This window comes from Ruditapes philippinarum, unplaced genomic scaffold, assembly GCF_026571515.1.
Source record: "Ruditapes philippinarum isolate M1 unplaced genomic scaffold, ASM2657151v2 ctg795_1_1_1_1, whole genome shotgun sequence".
Classification (NCBI taxonomy): domain Eukaryota; kingdom Metazoa; phylum Mollusca; class Bivalvia; order Venerida; family Veneridae; genus Ruditapes; species Ruditapes philippinarum.
Window position 1 is genome coordinate 832,213 of NW_026857770.1, and position 21,129 is coordinate 853,341.

General features: G+C 33.5%; 2 protein-coding genes across 4 annotated transcripts; one reads left to right on the plus strand and one right to left on the minus strand.

Annotated features, from left to right (window-relative positions):
- Window positions 1-954: 954 nt before the first annotated feature.
- LOC132750941 (uncharacterized) lies at window positions 955-8,886 on the minus strand. Of its 3 annotated transcripts, none has more exons than XM_060741034.1 (6): window positions 8,439-8,886; window positions 5,559-5,651; window positions 4,809-4,945; window positions 3,848-3,995; window positions 2,701-2,859; window positions 955-1,729 (listed from the first exon to the last, which is right to left on the minus strand). In XM_060741034.1, the coding sequence occupies exons 1-6, from the start codon at window positions 8,797-8,799 to the stop codon at window positions 1,437-1,439; spliced, it is 1,191 nt and encodes a 396-aa protein (XP_060597017.1). In that variant the 5' UTR covers window positions 8,800-8,886; the 3' UTR covers window positions 955-1,436. The 3 variants fall into 3 exon arrangements, with proteins under 3 accessions (XP_060597017.1, XP_060597016.1, XP_060597018.1); XM_060741033.1 differs by having other exon boundaries at window positions 5,466-5,651; window positions 8,439-8,885; XM_060741035.1 differs by lacking the exon at window positions 5,559-5,651 and having other exon boundaries at window positions 8,439-8,885.
- A 3,313-nt stretch (window positions 8,887-12,199) lies between these two features.
- Window positions 12,200-20,331, plus strand: LOC132750940 (uncharacterized). Its single transcript, XM_060741032.1, has 5 exons — window positions 12,200-12,747; window positions 13,115-13,274; window positions 13,860-13,967; window positions 15,409-15,564; window positions 19,500-20,331. Exons 1-5 carry the CDS (start codon window positions 12,322-12,324, stop codon window positions 19,877-19,879), a joined length of 1,230 nt encoding a protein of 409 aa, XP_060597015.1. The 5' UTR covers window positions 12,200-12,321; the 3' UTR covers window positions 19,880-20,331.
- Window positions 20,332-21,129: the final 798 nt, after the last annotated feature.

Here is a 21,129-nt window from a genome sequence, read left to right on the forward strand (position 1 = left end):
GCCATAAACAAAAAAACTGGAAATAATTGTGTGCACATTCTCACGACATTCACCGGTACTGTAGGTAATATTTAAAGTATCCGGTTATGCAACATGATCTTAAATACGCCGACAGTCTCTAATATTCAGTGTTTTATGAGACACGAGGCCTTTTACATACGTTTCTATTGAGATTTTTTTTCCATTTTATTTGTATGTAAAATTTGAGGAAACGTTGTAATTATGCCATGTACACACTGATTAAAATAACAATCTTTCCAAACCAAGAAATTATTGAAATTATTTAAAATGAATTGTTTTTAAAAAAAAATTCTATATACTTCAATGAAAGCAAAACAAGTTGTTAAATTCTCTTTAAAAATAATTCTGTGATGCAAAACTGCATTTTCGTAATATATTTTGACAATGACGACATTAAATGAACTCCATTATTATATGCAAAAGAAAATTAATAACTGTACAAAGATCGTATTTTTGTGCTATTCTTAGTTCGATTTGAGTAAAAGGTGTGGCAAAGCTTTTCAATTTTTGGTCGTTTTTCACAATCATAATAATAATGATAATTAAATGATCTGAAATTTTGCATGCTTGCAAGTTCTTGATCTAGACCAACTAAAATGGAGAACTTATCTCGTAAAATTGTTTCCAGTCCCGTCATGTTAAAAAAAAACTCTGTAGAGTTCCTTAAAATAAAAACCCAGCAGTTTGATTGAACGTTTATAAATACATGTAATGCAATTGTGAAATGTTATCCGTTGTTTAATAGGCTAAATTACTACTGGATTCAGTTAAATCAGCGATTATTTCAAGGGACATATTTGTGTATGTTTCCGTTCGTATTTGAAATGCGCTTCTGTTCGTCTATAGCTAAACTGGCTTTATTTTGTGTCAATTCGAAATTTAATGCAAGATTTCGCATTTTTCGTCAAATTTCTATAAAAAAAAAAGAATTCATAAAAAGATAAAATATACACTATTTATTTCAACACTTGATATATACAAAATTATTGTAATTTCATTGTTTTATCAAAGCATTTCAAATAGATCTATTAGTTATACAACTTCATTAATGGCAACCTAAGCAAGTTCTATATAGTATTACACATTGTAATCATAACACTGACGTTGCCTTACTAAAAATTTATACTCAGATTGAACATTCTTATTGTTTTCTTTTCCAATGTGAAGAAGTCCTGAATAAAATCGACGAAGAAATCGGAGGAAAATATCAATTTCACATAATGCACATTGAAACAGCTGATTGGATGCGTCGATGGCATAAACAAAAATTGTACAACAAGGTTAATATACAAAATGTATTACACGAGTTTTATTTACTAGCTACTTAAACGGATTTAATAGTTTCTTTCGCAATGTAACCATAGAAACATATTAAAAAGGTTTTCTCCGAGGTAGCTGTTTGGTTAATTGTCTAATCAATTCCTCTCCAAAGGGGTCATCTTTATCTCAACAGCCGTGCCATTCTGTACTAATCCATGATTATCTGAATTCATTGTTAAATGCTGGTACCAGTGCTTCGTCGCCCGAAACCATTTTGTAGCAATAAGCGCAAACGACGCCATCAAAGCAAAGGGGGCACCAACGCCGGAAGCAACAAGTGACCATGACGTCATCAGTTTTATTGTTACGTTGTAGTCGGAATCGATGTTTTGTTCAAGGTCGGAACGAACCAGAAGAATACGGACAATAGGTATGAAGATGAGAGCACCTAAAATATAAAACACTCATTTAGTACAAATTTAATCAAAATTAATAGTATAACTAAATATATGGCACATAAAAACGAAGATGCTGAGTTAGTATTAATTCTATTACGTTCTATAATAATGTACAAGGGAGAGGTGTGGGTGGAAATAACTGTGCTGAACAAAAACTGCAACTGCTGGTATCTCAAGTGTAACAAATAACACACATTACGCACTCGTCTATAGTTAAAGTTGTTCTAGCAAAAGACAAATACTCCTTGGTGAAACTGGTTCCAAATACGACTTGACAATAATATCGTGAAAAGTGACAATTTTAACTTTTAAGAAAGAAATAAAATAGCTAGCTCACTAATACAACCATCTTTCAACAACTTCAATGTCCGAAGGTAATACATGTATTAAAAATAATCTTTAAAGTGCATTCCGCTGTCAAACCTCGTCATAGCATTTCAAGACATATATACTGTCTGAGATCAAAAGTTACAGTATTATCAGATCTATTTTAGAAGATATGTCAAAAGATGTACTTATGGGCAAACGCAACTAAATCCCAATGAATTTAGTAACTGTGTTGATATCACTGAATACTTGGTGGTGATTTTAAAATGAAAAGTACCCTGTTTTTGGTGTTTGTTGTTGTTTTTTTGTTGTTGTTGTTGTTGTTTGTTGTTTTTTTTTGTTGTTGTTGTTTTTGTTTTTTCTGGGTTTTTGGGGTTTTTTTTTTTTTTTTTTTTTTTTTTTTTTTTTTTTTTTTTTGGGGGGGGGGGGGGGGGGTTAATAAATTTCATTATAAGTATTTTTTGTCATCGCCTAGAAAGAGATTTTAAATAGATTACCTGTTCATTGCAGCTATACTATTCATTTGAAAAAAAAAAGAATCTATTTTATACATGTAAATATTAAAACACCCTTTTGTTCTTTCTATTTTCAAGAAGAGTTTTGTGTTTAATTATATATTATGATATATACTTACCTGAAGCGAAGAACGAGACGGATCCGAGGTAGACTGGTAGACGTTTGTTATGACAACATGGTTTCAATGAAGCAATCAAGCAAAGCAATCCAAATATGCAAGTGACCACAGAAAACAATGACTCCACCCTCAAGTTATTCCACATCGGCATATTGATATCTGAAATACAACATCTTTTATTAATTTGTAATTTGTACCCTGTATTTTCGAGGCATTGAAATCGTTGTACAAAATAAAGCCTTTGCCTTTATTTATTTCAATGATTCTGATTCGTTAAACTCCTGTAGAGCCTTTGCGCCTCTATTACAATGATTCTGATTCGTTAAACTCCTGTAGAGCCTTTGCGCCTTTATTACAATGATTCTGATTCGTCAAACTCCTGAAGAGCCTTTGCTCCTTTATTACAATGATTCTGATTCGTTAAACTCCTGTAAAGCCTTTTTCGCCTTTATTACAATGATTCTGATTCGTTAAACTCCTGTAGAGCTATCTCCTTAGAACAATAGTATTAAAGTGACATGTTCATTTTTTGCTGTCAAGTAAAGTTGAAATAGTAATACATTTGAAACAATTGTGATTGAAAAGTAATTGATAATGGAAATCGTGTATGATACAATATAAAATCTACCTAAAATACAAACAGAAAGACCCACTCTGCATAACAGATACTTTCTGAACTTTACCTTGGGCATTATTTTTTTTATAGCAAAATATAAAATTGAACACAATTATGACAAAATGTCAAGTTATTTTCAGTTTTACCTGTTCACTGACCATTTTCACTTGGGTGGTCAGTTTAATCATTTCTACCCTGAGCAAGACTTCAAAATAAAGATACAAATAAAGCTGCACCATTCAAAAGGGTTTTGCAAACCCGAAGGATGATGCAAAGGTTGTCCAATTTAAAAAGATAGTGCCTCGTATTCATTTTAAGCACCGGCTCTTAGTATCAATACTGAAAGAAAGGAAGCCGGAAAGGTGGACTCTGTAAATCATGTAAAGTTTATTTTACGAGTTCAGTTCTGTGGTAGCTCTCATGCCATCTTTTTCTACGGTTAACTCTAATTCGCCAATAATCCGACAGTTCCAAGATTCCGTATACCGTATGCTTACAAATTTTCATTTTTTTTTATAAATAAAATATTACCACTTGATATAAAAGAAACATCGTGATTCATGGCATATATAGCTTCGTTCACCGACACAGATTTACACCTCTCCCTCGCGTTCTTCATCACTGAGCACACTGTTCCATGAAAGAGCCCGAGCCGGATATTCTGTGTAATGGGCTGGTCCTTTCAATAATAAAAAATAATGATACATGCACACCATCCAAAGGGATTTAGGCATTTGGAAAAAAGTCTTTATTCAAGCTTAAATTTCATGATGAACATTTGAGCCGCGTCACGACAAAACCAACATAATGGGTTTGCGACCAGCATGGATCCAGACCAGCCTGCGCATCCGCGCAGTCTGATCAGGATCCATGCTGTTCGCTATCAGTTTCTCTACTTGTTATAGGGTTTGTAAGCGAACAGCATGGATCCTGATCAGACTGCGCGGATGCGCAGGCTGGTCTGGATCCATGCTGGTCGCAAACCCACTATGTTGGTTTTGTCGTTACGCGGCTCATTTATCTTTCTTGAGAAAATAAAGACACTAAGAACCTGCCAAGATAAGAATGTCACTAACCAGTATCTCATTTTCAGCGTAACAATGTGGCGCTTGAACTTGCGCAAAGCAAACTGGGTTATCGTAACATACATGCGTACCATGTCTGTAACGACGGCCAGTGCGTGCATATCGGAAAGAAATCACTAATATTTTCAAAAAGCACTTTTTTTCTGATACAGGGAAGACTAAGACACGTCCCACAAAAAATGCTAGAAAATTATTAAAATGTCAATGTCAGTTTTTCATTTGTGCTTTTATTATTTTACAAACTGTTTTGAGACTTTAATGTATCTGAGATATTTTTGTTCAAAATGGCGGCGTCCTTGAAAGGTAAATGACGCTGAAATTGTTTTTGACAGATAGATCAATAAATTTATTAATTGTTTTATTTGAAACATGGTTCGTTTATAATAACTGACTTCCACGTATTATACCTGAAGTCTTTGTTCGAGCGTCATTTCATCCGAATCACTCGATTCCGAATCTCCTTCACTGTCAGAGTCGCTAGATGAGGAACTACTTTCATCCATAGTATTTTTGGCGGTCATTTGTCCTTCCTCTTCCTCGTCACCTGAATTTATATAACAAACAAGTTTATCAGAATAATTACTATTTTTATAATGAAAACAATACATGTGTAAATAATTTGTCTACAGATAGAAGTTTTAAATTTGCATTCGGCTGAGACATTGCAGGAATTAAAGAGAAAAAAATATCGGTTTATTGAAGTTTATAGAAATAGGACTTAACACTTTTAAATTTAAACTGGGTGATTGTGCTAGGGGGTGGGGTTCCGGTTTATTAACAAATAATGGTCACCATTTCTACTTTTATCCTAGGTTTTATGCATAAGTAGCCCATGGCAACAATTTTAAATTTTGTGTTTCTGTGACTTAACATTGTTGAAAATGGAAAGTACAGTTTTGAAAGGCAATATGACATACAATGTAGTTACTGATGGGCTGTGGCTAGATTGCAGAATCAATAAACTGTATGAATTTAATGACTTCAGTCGTACCAACGCCCTAACAACCCCCCACTCCTACTCCCCCCCACACACACACAGAAAAACGAGAGCAAAAACAAGTAACCATCTTTTTCGTCATCGTCTTCTTTTTCTTCTGCATCATCTGCACGTTTTCTCTTGATATTGTCATTATTATCATGATTCTTATTAAGAGTACCTTCAGCAACGGCATTCTCTTTGTGCACTGTTTCATCAGTACTGTAAGTCACGTTAGCGCCATCTTTCCCGCTTATCACATGTACAAAAGTTCCTGTATTTTAAAATGAGCAAATTTTGTCTAATATAACACAATCTACGCTTATGAGAGGCTCTTTATGAAAAGTAAACTTTCTTTTTTCAAAATCTATACGTATTATTGTTATCATTATTATTATTATTATTATTATTATTATTATTATTATTATTATTATTATTATTATTATTATTATTATTATTATTAAATCTCTCTCTATATATATTAAGTATTTGACGTAAGTTATTGTGTAAATACAATATAATAATGGTAAGGGTGGAAATGGAGAAGAATATGATGATGATGATGATGATGATGATGATGATGTCCTCTGTATATTGCATTATATAGAGTTCATATCAGTATACAGTATAATAAAGATAAAATTGACAGTTTATATGGTGGCTGATGTGGTACCTATATCGTTATCGCCTGTTCGTCTTGTCGCTAGCGACAACAGGACAAAGCGCCAAACGGCGCGTTGTCGCGCTGTAGTCTTTTCTTTAGCGCAGCACACCAAACGGCGCGTTGTCGTGCAGCGCGATGTCGCACTGTCGCTTGGCTTATAAGCCAATCCTTCGAATTGAATAGAGCGACAATGTGACATCGCGACAACACAACGCGCCGTTTGGCGTACATCGTTAGCGACAGGACAAGATGAAAGTCCGACAACGCACCGTTTGGCGCTTTGTTCTGCTGTCGCTAGCGCCAACACGACACACAAAGGCGTTCCAAATCAGCCACCATAGTTATAAGAAATGTTCAAAACAAGGTAACGCAGTTTTAATTGCTGAAGACGTTTTTATTGTCCGCTACACCGGCTGGAACCGGTGATAAATCCGGTGGATAAACTTGTATATACCATTACGTTACATAAATCCTGTTGGATTTATATTAAATGAATATTTTTCGTCACTTGAAGCGACATTGAAATGCAATACAGACAACGCGAAACCAGATGAAAATTAAATGAACAAGAATTTGTTAGACCGTAAAGAAACTCGTCTTAAATTTAGGCCTAAGGTCACATGAACTCTCGCAAAATAGTTTCATCTTTATTTGCAATGAAATCTATGTCGTCTCCAGCAGGGATTAGACTACATTTCAAATGAAAGATAGGTATAATACCTGCTGTAGTATTTAAACAAAAGGTTGAAACGTTGGAGATGCCAGCATGTGAAAATGAAAGAAAATAAACAAAACGGTCCTTTGCAGTATAAAAAAAAACTAGTTCATAAAACAATAGGAGGTCTTAAGAAGTATTGCAACGTAGCTTAGTATAATAAAGAAATTGAAATTTAAGTTATACACACAAACAAAAATGAAATCAATCTTTCAAACCATCATAGAGCGTGTGAAACAAAGTGCATCCGCCAGGACCTGGTGTCTCGTTCACCTCAGTTTCTGAATTCATTTTAAAGCTGTTCTAAAATACTTTGAGGTAATTATTCAATGCTGAGTACAATATTGTTTTCTGTTGGAAGAGAACACAGCTGTCAAAACCTATATCGGACGACGGACCCACTAAGTCTAATGATGACATGGGTTTTCAGCTTTGTATGAGGCCAATAGAATCAGTATTGTACTCAGTTATGTATAATGCCGCTAAATGTTTGACATTTTGGCAGAACTTTATTATTTCGGGTACAATAAGAGTTTGATATGAAAATTGTCTGAAAATGAAAACGAGACTTGACGGAGTTCAATGGTGATTTGATACCGATTTTTTGGATTAGCACAGATGAAAAAAATGAGGTCAAATTGGTATTGGATCCAATAATGATTTTTATCGGTACAAAGGCTGGAAGTTATTGACTGCATTCTTTAATGTGCAAAACCAATTGTAATATTGAATAAAACTGCTTTAGATTTAGCCAGGTACGTGAATACTCTACAAAAAGCAGAAAGCAAAATTGAAGTAGTAATACGCAGTATAATGATATCTATTTCTATTATTTTAATTGTAAGCAATTGATAAAAAATTGTAGTCGCCAATAAATTTATAATAATAATAATAATAATTAAAAAAAATAACTGTATGTTTGATAAATGGTTACAGCTTAAAAATCCAATACGTTGAATTCAGGTTTATATTGTATTCAGATAGAAAGTATTTCTAACAACAAAAATAGCAAGTTTTTAACTTTTTATCAATGCTGTATAAAATGACCGACGGCTATTGACCAGATGAAAGATAATAAAAGTTTTAAGATCTTATACGTTGACTCTGCTCTGAGTTTATATTAAAATTATGGTACCTGGAAAAAATGTGTATTTTCATAGTCGTACAAGACACGATAACGAAGAAGATGATGAAGAATGAAGTAGAAGAATAACTGATAATAATGACAGCAATAGTAAAAACAACAACAATGATAATAATAGAGTTAATAAAATTATATAATAATTAATGAAATGATTATATTATTTTGTTGTTGTTGTTGTTGATAAAAATGATGATGATGATGATGTTGTTGATAAATATGATGATAATGTTGTTGTGTTGTTGTTGTTGATGATGATGTTGATGATGATGATGATGGTGATGTTGTTGTTGTTGTTGCTGCTGCCGCTGCTGCTGCTGCTGCTGCTGTTGTTATTAATGATGATGTGTTGTTGTTGTTGTTGCTGTTGGCAATGATAATTATAATGATGATTATAATGATTATTATAATTATAATTATTATTATTATTATTATCATTATTAATATTATTATTATTATTATTATTATTATTATTATTATTATTATTATTATTATTATTATTATTATTATTATGATGATGATAATGATGATGCATACTTACCGTCATTATCGTCCTCCTCACTAGAATCACTAGAATCACTGTAGTCTGATGTTTGGTGTCTGCTAAGAAACTGCGCGTAATTATTTTTCACGAGCTCGAATTCAGCAGACGACAGTCCGAGTTCCTTAGCAGTCCAACCATCCAGCTTGCCACTTTTCAAGACAACGAGAGTGTAAGGTTTAGACTCGATCACAAGTTGTGCCGGAAGGTTTACTGAAACCAATAACAGCACTAATGCAATAATTCCACCGACCAACGCAACATAAAATGTCCGTCCTCTCTCCATTGCTGTTTTTGTTTCCAAATACCGGGGCAGATTGGCTAAACGAAATTTAAATGTTTCACAAAGAATGAAATACATGCATTTGACATAAAAATAAATTTAATCTTGCGTATCAGTTTCAGGTCTTTGGATACAAAACCTGACTTGACACAGCGGTGAACAATTTATAGTGAATTTGAGACTCTAGACAGCGTCTTAAATATGTAACTTTTGCTACCTGACTGATGTTATTCTATCTTCAAAATTGCATTTGGGAAGTCATTGTTGTTTTTCACGGTGACTGGTCAATAAGTTTTACATTTCTTTTGTTAAAAAGCTATAGAAAGCTAGACAACCCTTTGACCTTGCTGATTCTTTAACCTTTACATACCATTAAATGTTTGATACAAACAGTAAACTTTATGAGATCAGTAGATTTGGTGTAGTACAAGCTGGGTGAAGTTTGCGCTATGCCACCAACTCAACACATCTGTATTGACTGTATTAACTAGTGTGGCGGAAAATGAAAGTCACCATTGGTGATAACTTTCAGGGTTCAGCATTCTTGAACTTCAATGTATCATAAAGGAAGTTTAAAAAATGAAAGACTTATATAAGCTTTGCCAGGTGAAATTAATGTATACCTTATACAATACAATGTATACCGTCAATTTACCTCATCATGTTTTCAGGTAATATGATCTGTCTTGGACGGAAGTTTATTGTGTCATCCTCCCTGTTTTTGCAGAGAGTTACCTGCATGTTTTATCACCATGCATGCCCTTATTCATTACTAGTATCTGAAACCAATCCTCGACTGTTTACAAACTTTTGATTCGAGAATTTCAGGTTTCTACCTAACTTATATATATATATATATACATGGGAAAGAAAGAGGCTGTTTCGTGCGTGTGTCTGCAGCGCACATAAAAAAATCAGTCTTATTTTCTTTAAATTTGAACATTTGTATGGTTCATATTGTGCAGGAGTAAGCAGGTTTGAATTTATTAAAGGGAAGTAACATACAAGGGACTATCTCTATATATATATCTTTACAATGCAAACCTATATCAATGTTGTTTCCCCTGAAACATTGTATCCAACGTGTAGTTACGAATCTCTTAATAAAGAATACCAATAATTTCACTCCTTCACACCTAGCTACGGTGGCACAAAGGTGATATGTGTGTGTTTTTATTTATCTCGTGCGCACGAGATACTATGTCGTGGCCACGAGTTACTAAGTCGTGGCCACGAGATACTATTTCGTGAGATACTATGTCGTGGCCACGAGATACTATTTCGTGGCCACGAGTTACTAAGTCGTGGCCACGAGATAAATAACCAATCAGATTACACCATTTATATGAATTTCCCTAATTAACTAGCCCTGCTTCACCAGCCTGTAAAAGTGCCATTTATACAACTTATTGACTGGTCAATAATTTTACATTTAGCGTCACTGTGACCCTGATTTTTGACCCAATGACCTCGAAATTATTAGATGTCATCTACTGATCAGGTGCAATGATCTTTCTGGGTTATATAAACCATGGCTTATCCCTTCTAAATTATTCATCAGACAAGGATTTTACATGAAGTGTCATGGTTACCTTGACCCTTGACCTCAAACATCCTTATAGGCTATCTACTGTCCATGGGCAATGTCCCTTCCAAATAAAATAAACCAGGACTTATTCCTTCTCATGTTATCGTATAAACAAGGTTAACAGGCCGTAGTACGTACAAACTGACCAATTCGGTCACAAAATTGTTCCAACAAAGGGCTGTAGTCAAAACCATTGTCTGATGGGCCTTGGAAGGTGACTTTTTAATATGATTCTAAAGACAAGTTCAAAGAGAATATCTTCGGTATTTTCAAAGATCAATGTTGCATGTAAAAGTAAGTTGTGAAGTTAAAAAAAAATTATGAAATATATAGTGTTTTCTGATTTGTTAATTATCTCGTGTGCACGACTCAGTTATCTCGTTCCCACGACTTAGAAACTTGTGGCCACGACGTAGTATCTCGTAGCCACGACTTAGCTATCTCGTGGCCACGACTTAGTAACTCGTGGCCAAGACATCCATGGTATCTCGTGGCCACGACTTAGCTATCTCGTGGCCACGACTTAGTAACTCGTGGCCACGACATCTCATGCGCACGAGATGAATAAAAAAACGCACATGTCACGTTTGTGCCGCCATACCTAGCTCTCCCTTTGTTCTTTCACGTGAAGAAGAATCTGAGCTAGGACTTGAGATCCTGTTTTTATTCAAATCTATTACGTCCCTTAAAATGGAAAGTTATTTTGAATACTGAATAGATTGCACTTTTGAACAATATATTGAAGCAGAAGAATATTTTGATTGCAATCATCGCTAAATTTTATCGTCCGAAGAAATTAAACACATAAATAAGAGACATTTTGTCATAAAGATCGCGCGCATTTTCTTCCAACTTGTCATGGAAATCTACAAGTAGGTCAGTTATAACTATGGGTAAATGCATCTCAAGAAATGATGCAAATTAGCAATAAATCACGCTATGGCCGGAAGTAACCATGCTGCTTGTGCTCGCAATAAACCATACACATCAAATTATAAACAGTTGCAAGAAATGCAACAATGATTTCGCAATGAAATTAATACTAAAGTGCTTAAAACGTGACATTTTTTCAACCTTATATATTATGAAGCTGTCAAATGATATCCTTACTATTATTTTTTTTTCCTGACTACAGTCACGATTCTTCTTTGTTAATGTATTTTCGTTTTGGTCCAGTTAAGCTGAATACGGGTAGATTATCTAAAAATAGATGGTCTTATCACGATTCGTTATATACACTCTATTGGAATGTGTACGTTGGCAAATTATGGGCAGTGTGCGGTGACACTTAAACAGTTTTCGGCAAGACGCTGTAAATGCAAAAATAATCAGTGAAAAATGTCTTTGAACGATGACAGAGACTGTAACATGTGCTGCAAATTCGAGTACATATACATATAGATAACTACACCTTTTTATGAGAAATGAAGTTTAAGCGTCGGGAAACGACCGCAAGAGGTTTGGAGTCAGCAACCACCCGGTCGAGTAGTTAAGAGAGCAGAATGAGCAGAAATATGTTTATTCATATTTTAAGGGATCAATAAATTATTGTCATTTTTTTTATTAACTACATATTAACATTGTGTAAAAATAATGTTAATACGTCAGTTTTAAAAAACAAAAACAAGAAAGGCGTCCAGAGTCGGTAAAAATATAGATATATAATTATGTACTTGCCTTGCTTAGACAGTTATGTTACGCTACGTTCTCGCACGTCTGAGTTAGACAATTTTCCTGCTTTTTTGACGCCAAAATAAAGTCATCACAATGATGTAGTGTTGGGATAACGTACCTTATTCGGTCCTGTTCATATTTGAATAATGTACGAGTATTTTTGTAACAGTAGTTCACCGTTCTAGAGAGTTGCAATAACCGCCGCGTGAACAAATTGATTTTCCATTTACGTACCTTTTAGAAATTGTGATGTTATAGGTAGTAATCGATCAGGCAGCGGTGAGACAACAACAAAATTCATTACAGAAGAAAGTTTTCGCTTTAATAAAGTAAACAAGATGGCGTGTGAGAAACGGCCGTATCTGTGTGCGATTCTTGTGCTGTGCTTATTTGCTTTATTTTTCCACATCGTCGGGTTTGTGGCGCCGGGATGGATAATCTTGAGGCGGTCCGTCGGAGATGATTCCTTATTCCCAATGGAAGGAAAGCCTATTGACGACGGCGGACTTCCCGCACCTCAGCCAGAAGATGATGAGCCGAGAGCTATGTTCAGGAAGAAAAGATCCCACGACGATGATACCGACAGTTCCGAAGAAGGGGACTCCCGTAGCCATCATGGACCACATCATGGCGGCCATCATGGACCACATCACGGCGGCCATAATAGACCCCATCATGGATCTACAAGAATGCCACCTAGTGAAATGAATGAGGATATGAGGAAAGAGAATTCCGAAGTGGGATCTTGGATGATGAAAACAGCGGTAAGTCTTCGCTGTTTCCTCTAAACATTCTAAAATTTGTCAGCTATAAATTTTTTTTTTAATTTTTCCGTAAGTTCAGTAAAATTAACACATGCATTAATTAAATTCAACGTCTTGAAAAATAGGCACTCATAACTATATAAGTATTTTATGAGCAAGACCAAAGAGATATAAGCCTGAAACTGGCGAACCTTTAAAAACATGGAAGGAAATTGGTTGGGGGCTGGTGAAGATTGAGGGATCACATTAAATTTCTGAAAACTATTTTAATATAAAAAAAGAAAGACTTAAATTCTTATGAGGATTGCAATTTGCTTCAAATTGACCTCATGCAAACTTGTATCAAGTTAACAAAACGTTATTTCAGGCGGAAATTGAATCTTTCGATGTTCGAACAAGTTACGGTCTTTGGTACTCAGTAATGTGTATTCATAAGCGTCGCATGGATGGTGATAGTGACTCGGACGACAAGGACGACATGGCTGAATCGTCTAGAGAATCGTCTAGTGAAGACGACGACAGAAAAAGTAAAAAACATGAAATCTTTTAACATAGTTATTTATTTTCGCGATTGAACTGAGTTTTGTTGAGTCTTAATATTTTAAGATATATTCCATTTGTGAACTGAATTGAACATCGTTCCTGTTTTTCTTCTTTGTATTTCAATGTTGGTACACTTACATGATCCTCCTTTTTCATTTTTGAAAGTGCCGAAAAATAATAAACTATGACGTGTACTATTTAAAATCATTGTCGCTGAAAAACAAACTTTATTAAACTATAAAATTTATTATATATAATATTTTCATAACACTTATTTTGATATTAAAATGCCTTCAAATGGCTGTTAAATATCCAAAATATGGCGAAATTATTACGCAAATTAAACTGATTAAAGAGAAATAAATAATTTGACTTTTCTCAAAGTGATATATGTTATATATGATATTATGATATGCATGTACATGTATTCTTTAAATTAAATTAAGTTACTTAAAGTAGTGAATATATTTTAAGGGCATAATAGCTATTAAATACGTTTTTTTCTAAATGAAATTTATTTCTTTAAAGCAAATATTATTATTTATGATGTCACCGTTTCTTTTTTCTAGAACGTCATCATTGTAAAAAGATGTCAACCAAATGTGCCTTGTCTTATGCTAGCATGTACGAAGACTTTATGTACGTACCACGTCACGGTGAACGTCTGAGTTACAAGAGTAAGTTACTTACTAACCCTTGGCCTACTTGCGGCTACAGAAACTACCCATGCGACCAGTGCAAACCAAGATCGGCCGACAGGTCCGTGTCATCTAATCACGGTCTGCACTGGTCGCTTATTCAGTCAGTACATACATGTATTTTGAAATTTTCACTGAAAATGATGAATGATCTTGTCCACGGATCCATTTAAAATGTGAAGGGGCTTAATGCTATGCTTATGTTTATAAACACATCTGACATTGTTTAAAGGCACATTGTGCCTCAGAAATGATTTTGTCTTTAAAAGAACAAACATGAGTTTAATAATGTTAAAATAATGGCATGTAATATGTTTATTACCTGGCAAAAGTAGTGTTGATTGTGACAATATATTTGTAATAAAAGCAGCAAAAATGTAAACAATGTAGTATTTTGACTTTCAGACAAAATACTAAATCACTTAAATTCTTATTGCCAAAATAGTAACAGAAACAAAAGATGGTTCAAGTAATTGGCCATTGAGTAACTTTTTTGGAAACTGTAGCGTGACATGAAAAAAAAGATTTAGGAAAATAGAAATTAAAGCATTTATTGTGCAAAATGGGCCTCAATATTGCTAAGATGCGCTTGATTCAAAAGTTAAAATGACCGTGTTATGAGAATGACATAGTCATTTCTGAAATGAATATTTATTGAAATATCACTCCAAAAATAAAAAAAAAGCTTTTAAGAAATGAAAAATAAAGCATACTTTGGCATAATGGGCCTTTAAAATTTAAGTTCGTATGGTTCGCTATTATACAGCGTTTAAAACCCTGAATTAAAACCGAATTATATGCTTAAATCATAACATTTAAGAACCTTACTGTATAGAATGTTTTAGTCTAATTTTTGGCAGTTACCACTTCTTAATCAAATGTTCGAAAATAAATTAAATCAACATTATATAACAGCGTGTGCTTTAAATCTTTTGAAAATATTCATATAATTTCTACACTTGTATAACATGAATGAATGACATTTCGCTGTACTGTGTCACAGTGAAATAGCTTTGGAGCATTAGATACCTTTAAATTATATCAGATAACATGTTAGTTATAAAGAGATATGTATATATGTGTAATTAAAGAAACATGGATAGGGAAAAAAATCAGAATTCTTTCTAGTTTCATGTAGAGTAATATTCACTTGTATGATTCTACGTTTAAAGGCGCATTATGCCTTTTTCCTTCTTTAGAAGGGAAAACATGAATTTGATAATGTTAAGAACCATAACTCAATCATGACTAATTACAGAGTTATTGCCCTATGTTATTTTTCCTTGTCCGGAGCATAATATATAGTAACAAACTGTGGTCTGCGTGTGGTTTCCGCACCCCCACCCCTTTTTATGACCATCATCATTTCGTTTGTTAGTAAATGAATTTTATTGTCTTAACGTCCGATCAATAATTACAGGTTTTGGTATGGCAAGTCTCAAGGAGCACCAAATTGAGAGTTGCCTGGTGTTGGCCTTCATGGTTCTTGGTTTGATCTCTGCCGTCGTTGGGTTCAAGAACGCAAACGGATGTAGATGTGCCCGGCTTGCTTGCGTTATCTTCATGCTTCTAGCAGGTGAGCTTTTGATTATTATTTGAGCCGCGTCATGACAAAACCAACATAGTGCGTTTGCGACCAGCATGGATCCAGACCAGCCTGTGCATCCGCGCAGTCTGATCAGGATCCATGCTGTTCGCTATCAGTTTCTATACTTGTTATAGGAATGGTAAGCGAACAGCATGGATCCTGATCAGACTGCGCGGATGCGCAGGCTGGTCTGGATCAATGTTGGTCGCAAACCCACTATGTTGGTTTTGTCGTGACGCGGCTCAAATTAGAATAAATTCTTTATTTAACGAAGGTAACTTATTAAGACCATCAAAGCATTAGATACAACACTTATAATGCAAAATCTTATTTTTAACAAGGCGTTCAATAAAACATAAACATAACAACGGACATATTCAAGCAATTATAAAGATTACAACATTCAGTAAATCTTAATCAACAAAGAAGACAGACATAATATTATATTATAGTATAGGTAAATTTTCTACAATTCATCTTTAGATAATAATAATGTTTGAAATGTGATTTAAACAATTTAAGACTATAAAGATTTCGAGTTGTGTTGTTTATCCTGTTTTATTTCACTGGCAGTGAGGTCTCTCCAAATTTTTGTTTGCTATTTTCTAAACTACTATCTAAAACTATGTGAATAAAATGAAACCTTTGTCTGAATATAACTGGACCAAAGAGGAGTAAACGCGCTTTAAACTTGCAAAAATATTAACATCATTTTCAACAGCTTCATTGTAGATGAATACCTTCAACTATTTTATTTTATTTTTTATTTCATTTTTTTATTTATTTATTTATCCATTTATTTATTTATTTGGGGGTGTTTTTGCAAAACTTGGTTAATGCAGGCGGACAAAAATCCCTACTTTTTTTAAATAGGTTTCCGATATTATATTGATGACTAAGACTAAGTGCATGTTTTGCATGTGTGACTTTTGAGAAGTGCATTTATAAAGTTCTTAAAATAGCAATTACTTTGGTTGCGCGAGAGCTATCTTATTTCATACCGACACTTATAAAGTTTATTGTAACTTAAAATGTTATAGATCAGTTGCTTGGCAAGCTTCCATAAAATATTTATTTTAACAAAGAGACTTTGAAATAAAATATGTTTATATATTTCTTTTGTATTTGGCAAAGGAAAAATGTTTTACATTGTGTAACAAAAAGATTATGTACGTACATGTATATATTTACTGTTATAAACAGGTAATATCCTTGTTTTCATTCTAATAATAGAATAAGGTAAATATAAGAAAATGTATGTTTACCTGTACGTTAATATTGCTTTAATGTGAGATTAAGTAATTTGAATTACATGTTTACGATATGATAAATTACAAGTACACATACATGATCGATTACTATGTTACTATGAACACAAGAAATTACATGTGTACATACATGAGAAATTACATGTGTACATACATGAGAAATTACATGTGTAAATACACGAAAAATTACATGTGTACATACACGATGAATTACATGTGTATACACATATTAAATTACATTTACACACAAGATCAATTACATGTACACATGGGTGACCAATTATCTGTACACATACATTATCCATTACATATATGATAAATTACATGTACAGTTCATACACATGATAAATTACATGTACAGTACATACACATGATAAATTACATGCACAGTACATGTTCAATTACATATACATATACATGTACATGATCAATCACGGACTAATATATGTTGCGTTATCTACCATATACTACAACATTTTCTTAAAGCATCATTTCCGCCATGCCATTTTCACCGTCTGTAGCTATGAAAAGAATGTTTTGTCTGAAACTATGTGCAATGGGTAAGTCAGTGATGTAGTATTTAGAATTTTGTGATCATACTAAAATCAGTTCCTAATTGATGCAGTTAGATTGCAATACGAAACTAATCTTAATTAGCAAATAAGCTAGCTTTAATATCAAAATTAGCCGCAACGTCGAATTAAGCCAGCAAATTACAAAATAAATCGCTACAAAACGAGCTTAAATTGATACAAATAAATGCGGATATATGTGATCATAAACTGATTCTAATAAACGTTCAGAATTCATTATATTGGTTACTATGGGAACGATTCCTAAGAATAAAAAATACAGAAGTTATATCCATAGAAACATTGATTAAAAGATAAAGCCAACGTACACTTCCTGAAAAATAAGGGTACATATACATTATTTTGTTATGAAACTGAATAAAAACGACACATATATAGCGGTACTAATTAATCTTGATGATAATTATGTTTATTGATTGGTTGTGACGTTTCTAACAACTTAATTTCACATGTACATTTATAAATACTAAATAACAATCTAATTTAGAACAGAAAAAATAATATAACAACAATCCAACAACAGATTTAATTAAGGCACCAGCTTTATTTACTGTTATCATATTTAAGTCAACAGCCGTTAAATTAATACACTTAGTCTAAGCTTTATAGGCGGAAAGAGCATCTTCAATTCATTTTAATATTTAGTGGAATTCGTTAAAAATGCACTTACAAACTTGTCAAAAAGTATGAGAAATGGTAATACATGTATATTTGTAGGCTCGAGAACTGCAAGTGTCATATGCAGGTCGTTATGTAATTAAAATGCATAACATGGTTGTAACAAAACAGAAGTTATTTTCACGATATCATAAGTTGTTCCAATCAAAACATCTCGGCTATTATTCATTATCCGAAGTTTAACGGAAAGGGACGAGAAGTTGCTATTGAAGTTTTCTTACAATCGTAGAAAAAATAGTTATGAAAATTAAGGGCTCAATCGTATAAGGCTAATTGTGCCTACTGCAGGCACTTTTTAAACAACAGCACACTTTAATTAGTGCTCTTCCACAAGATATAATTATATAATAAAAATAAGTTGAGTAAAATGGTATTTAATTGACTGTTCGTTTGAGAGGAAAAAAACATATATTTCTTATTAATATCTTATACGTTTAGATCCTTTAAACGTATAACAATAACAATGATAAAAATGTTTCAGATCAATACAGTTTTTCCTTAAATATTGCTATTAACGCAATAGAAATACGTTCAATTTAATAGTTATAATGAAAGTGTTATGATGAGAATGACATAATCATTTCTTAAATGAATATTGATTAAAATATAATAGTTAAAACCAGTAAAATGTTTAATTTATGAATATTATCAAGTTGTATTATTGCCTGACACGTGACTTGATATCATATGATGGTCACGTGACGCAATCTGAGGAGAGTAATAAAATATCTTACAGATTCTAAGCAATGGAGTGTTGATTTCTGTCATATGACATAGATAATGTATCTTATTTCAAAGTTTTAACGCTGACTTTGTCTCGCTCAATGTTCTTTCCGGGAAAATCGATGACTGCTTCAAAGTAACGAAAAGATAGGAAAATTAACAAAAAGAAGACATATTACATTGTAATCTGACTATTTCTCGTACAATGTAACTTCAACAGTTTAATATTACTGATTAAATTGTGAGATTCAAATCCCGAGAGAAAATAATAAATAACAGAAATTATTATCGTATATGGAGGATTTACAGCAAACCTGTCTTTATCTTTTCCATTCAGTTACGACAGAGTCACGTTACGCCGTCAGTAAACTTAAATTTCGTGAAAAAAAGAAATGTTTAATCTATATTGAACTTACAACTAATATATACCACGTAACTCAAGATCTTAGGCAGTCCAAGCATTTTTAAGTGTCTAAAGTTTTTTAACATTGCATACATTTCAGGCCTACGATCCGACACCTTTTTAGTGTTCGTTCAGAATATCTTTTTATTTTATATTTTATTTTCATGACAGCGTTCCTTTTTGTCAACTGGTCATAATTTTGCTTTTATACAAAATGTGTAAACCAACGATTTATTTTTTGTTGTTCATTATTAACAGCGTTCATTGCCATCGTGCCTGTTGCCCGGCTTGGACACTACAGTGTACACAGAGCTCACCAGAAATCTATGATCAAAGTCCATGCTCCATATTCTGTAATCGCTTCTCTGATTGGCGCAATATTTGCATTCACGGCGGCACTTGTAGCTGGATGTGCCTTATACAAAACCAGAAAGAACCAAGCTGGAAAATGGTACCAGTTCAACAACGAACTAGAAACACCCAACGAAGAAAAGAATGCAAAGCCCGCTCTGTATTACTCAACAGACCCGCTTCCGGCGAAACCAGGACTGTATGACGTCTGCGACTTCAGTAATATCAAACCAGTCGAAGAAATCAAGAAACCGGAAAAGGAGGAGCCGGACGAGTTCGTTCTGTAAACCATGGACTGGTTATATGCGTTCTTAGAGATCAAAGGTTAAATATCAGTCTGCAAATACCGAGATAGTGCTATGAATTCGTGAAAACAGTATACGCATATTCTATAACCTATATGTTGTGTTTTTATTATGACTATCGTGTAATTGTTGTTGTTTTTTACTTTTTTAAGAATGCATCTTGCACTCTTTACTTGCCTGTGTTTACATGATTCTTTATACTCAAAGATGAGAGGGAGAGCGGAATTATTTCGAACAAACGTTGCTGGACAATAGTTTAAATCGATCAAACAAAGACAGACCCATATTTGTATATTTTAAATGTTTGTTGGGTTTTTTTTTTTCAAATAAATTTTCTGATTATAATGTTCTTGTAGTGATAACCAAATTAATCAACTTGATGTTACTGTTATCTGATACTTGTCTTTGTTTGTTAATAAAAGGGTTACTCCAAATAGTGTTTGTATTATATTTAGGTGTATAAAACTCGTTTTTTACTATCCGTAATATGAGGAATTTCATTATCAAAATACTTAAATCAAACTGCCAGCAGTAAAGTCTGGTCGGAGTGTTGAGTCTTGCACGCGTGACTGTGTAGCGGCTGGATAGACAGGTAAATCGATGTACATACATGTATATATTTGTCACACTTCCGAGATATTGGTCTCGGACTAAAGGATAGTACAAAACTGTATTTGAATGGTAGGAATTTGTTAACTGGGGCGATATTCAAAGTGATTCAATACCCCAGCATTTGAACGATGAAAAGTGATAAATATGGCAAAGAACGGGCTTGTTTATACCCTTCAAAAAATTTCCAGTCATCCAGCTGAATGCCAAACGAGGGAGACGCTGTTACTGGTTTGCGAGACTTGTAAAGTACGACACCCCAGAAATCGAACTGCTGACCTCTTGCAATCTGCGTGGACACTTTACCACTAGTTTAACATTAAGATATCAATATACAAATGTATAATGTATGGAAGGGTTCCAACCAATGCATGTAACCATGCAAATACATGTTTATGCTTCTATTCAAGAAAACAATAAACATGTACAGTGAAGGTAATTCAGTTGATGTCGCGTTAAGAAACATCATTTTAGCAACTTACACTTGCAAACAATAAACTCTTGCAAAACAAATACTTCAATTAATAATAATATAAGAGGATTAATATTGAGGTTCACAAGTATAGCCTTCGTCTAATATATTACTGTTATAATCATATATACTATTTGACTTGCTTGGCTGA

Bases quoted from the DNA above. Each gene is read 5' to 3' on its own strand.
- LOC132750941 (XM_060741033.1), bottom strand. From the start codon at position 8,799: ATGTATTTCATTCTTTGTGAAACATTTAAATTTCGTTTAGCCAATCTG. The intron at 5,652-8,438 runs GTAAGTATGCAT...TTTAAAATACAG, and splicing joins TGAGGAGGACGATAATGACG to GAACTTTTGTACATGTGATA. The intron at 2,860-3,847 runs GTAATATTTTAT...GTTGTATTTCAG, and splicing joins TGTTTCTTTTATATCAAGTG to ATATCAATATGCCGATGTGG.
- LOC132750940 (XM_060741032.1), top strand. From the start codon at position 12,322: ATGGCGTGTGAGAAACGGCCGTATCTGTGTGCGATTCTTGTGCTGTGC. The intron at 12,748-13,114 runs GTAAGTCTTCGC...ACGTTATTTCAG, and splicing joins CTTGGATGATGAAAACAGCG to GCGGAAATTGAATCTTTCGA. The intron at 15,565-19,499 runs GTGAGCTTTTGA...CATTATTAACAG, and splicing joins TATCTTCATGCTTCTAGCAG to CGTTCATTGCCATCGTGCCT.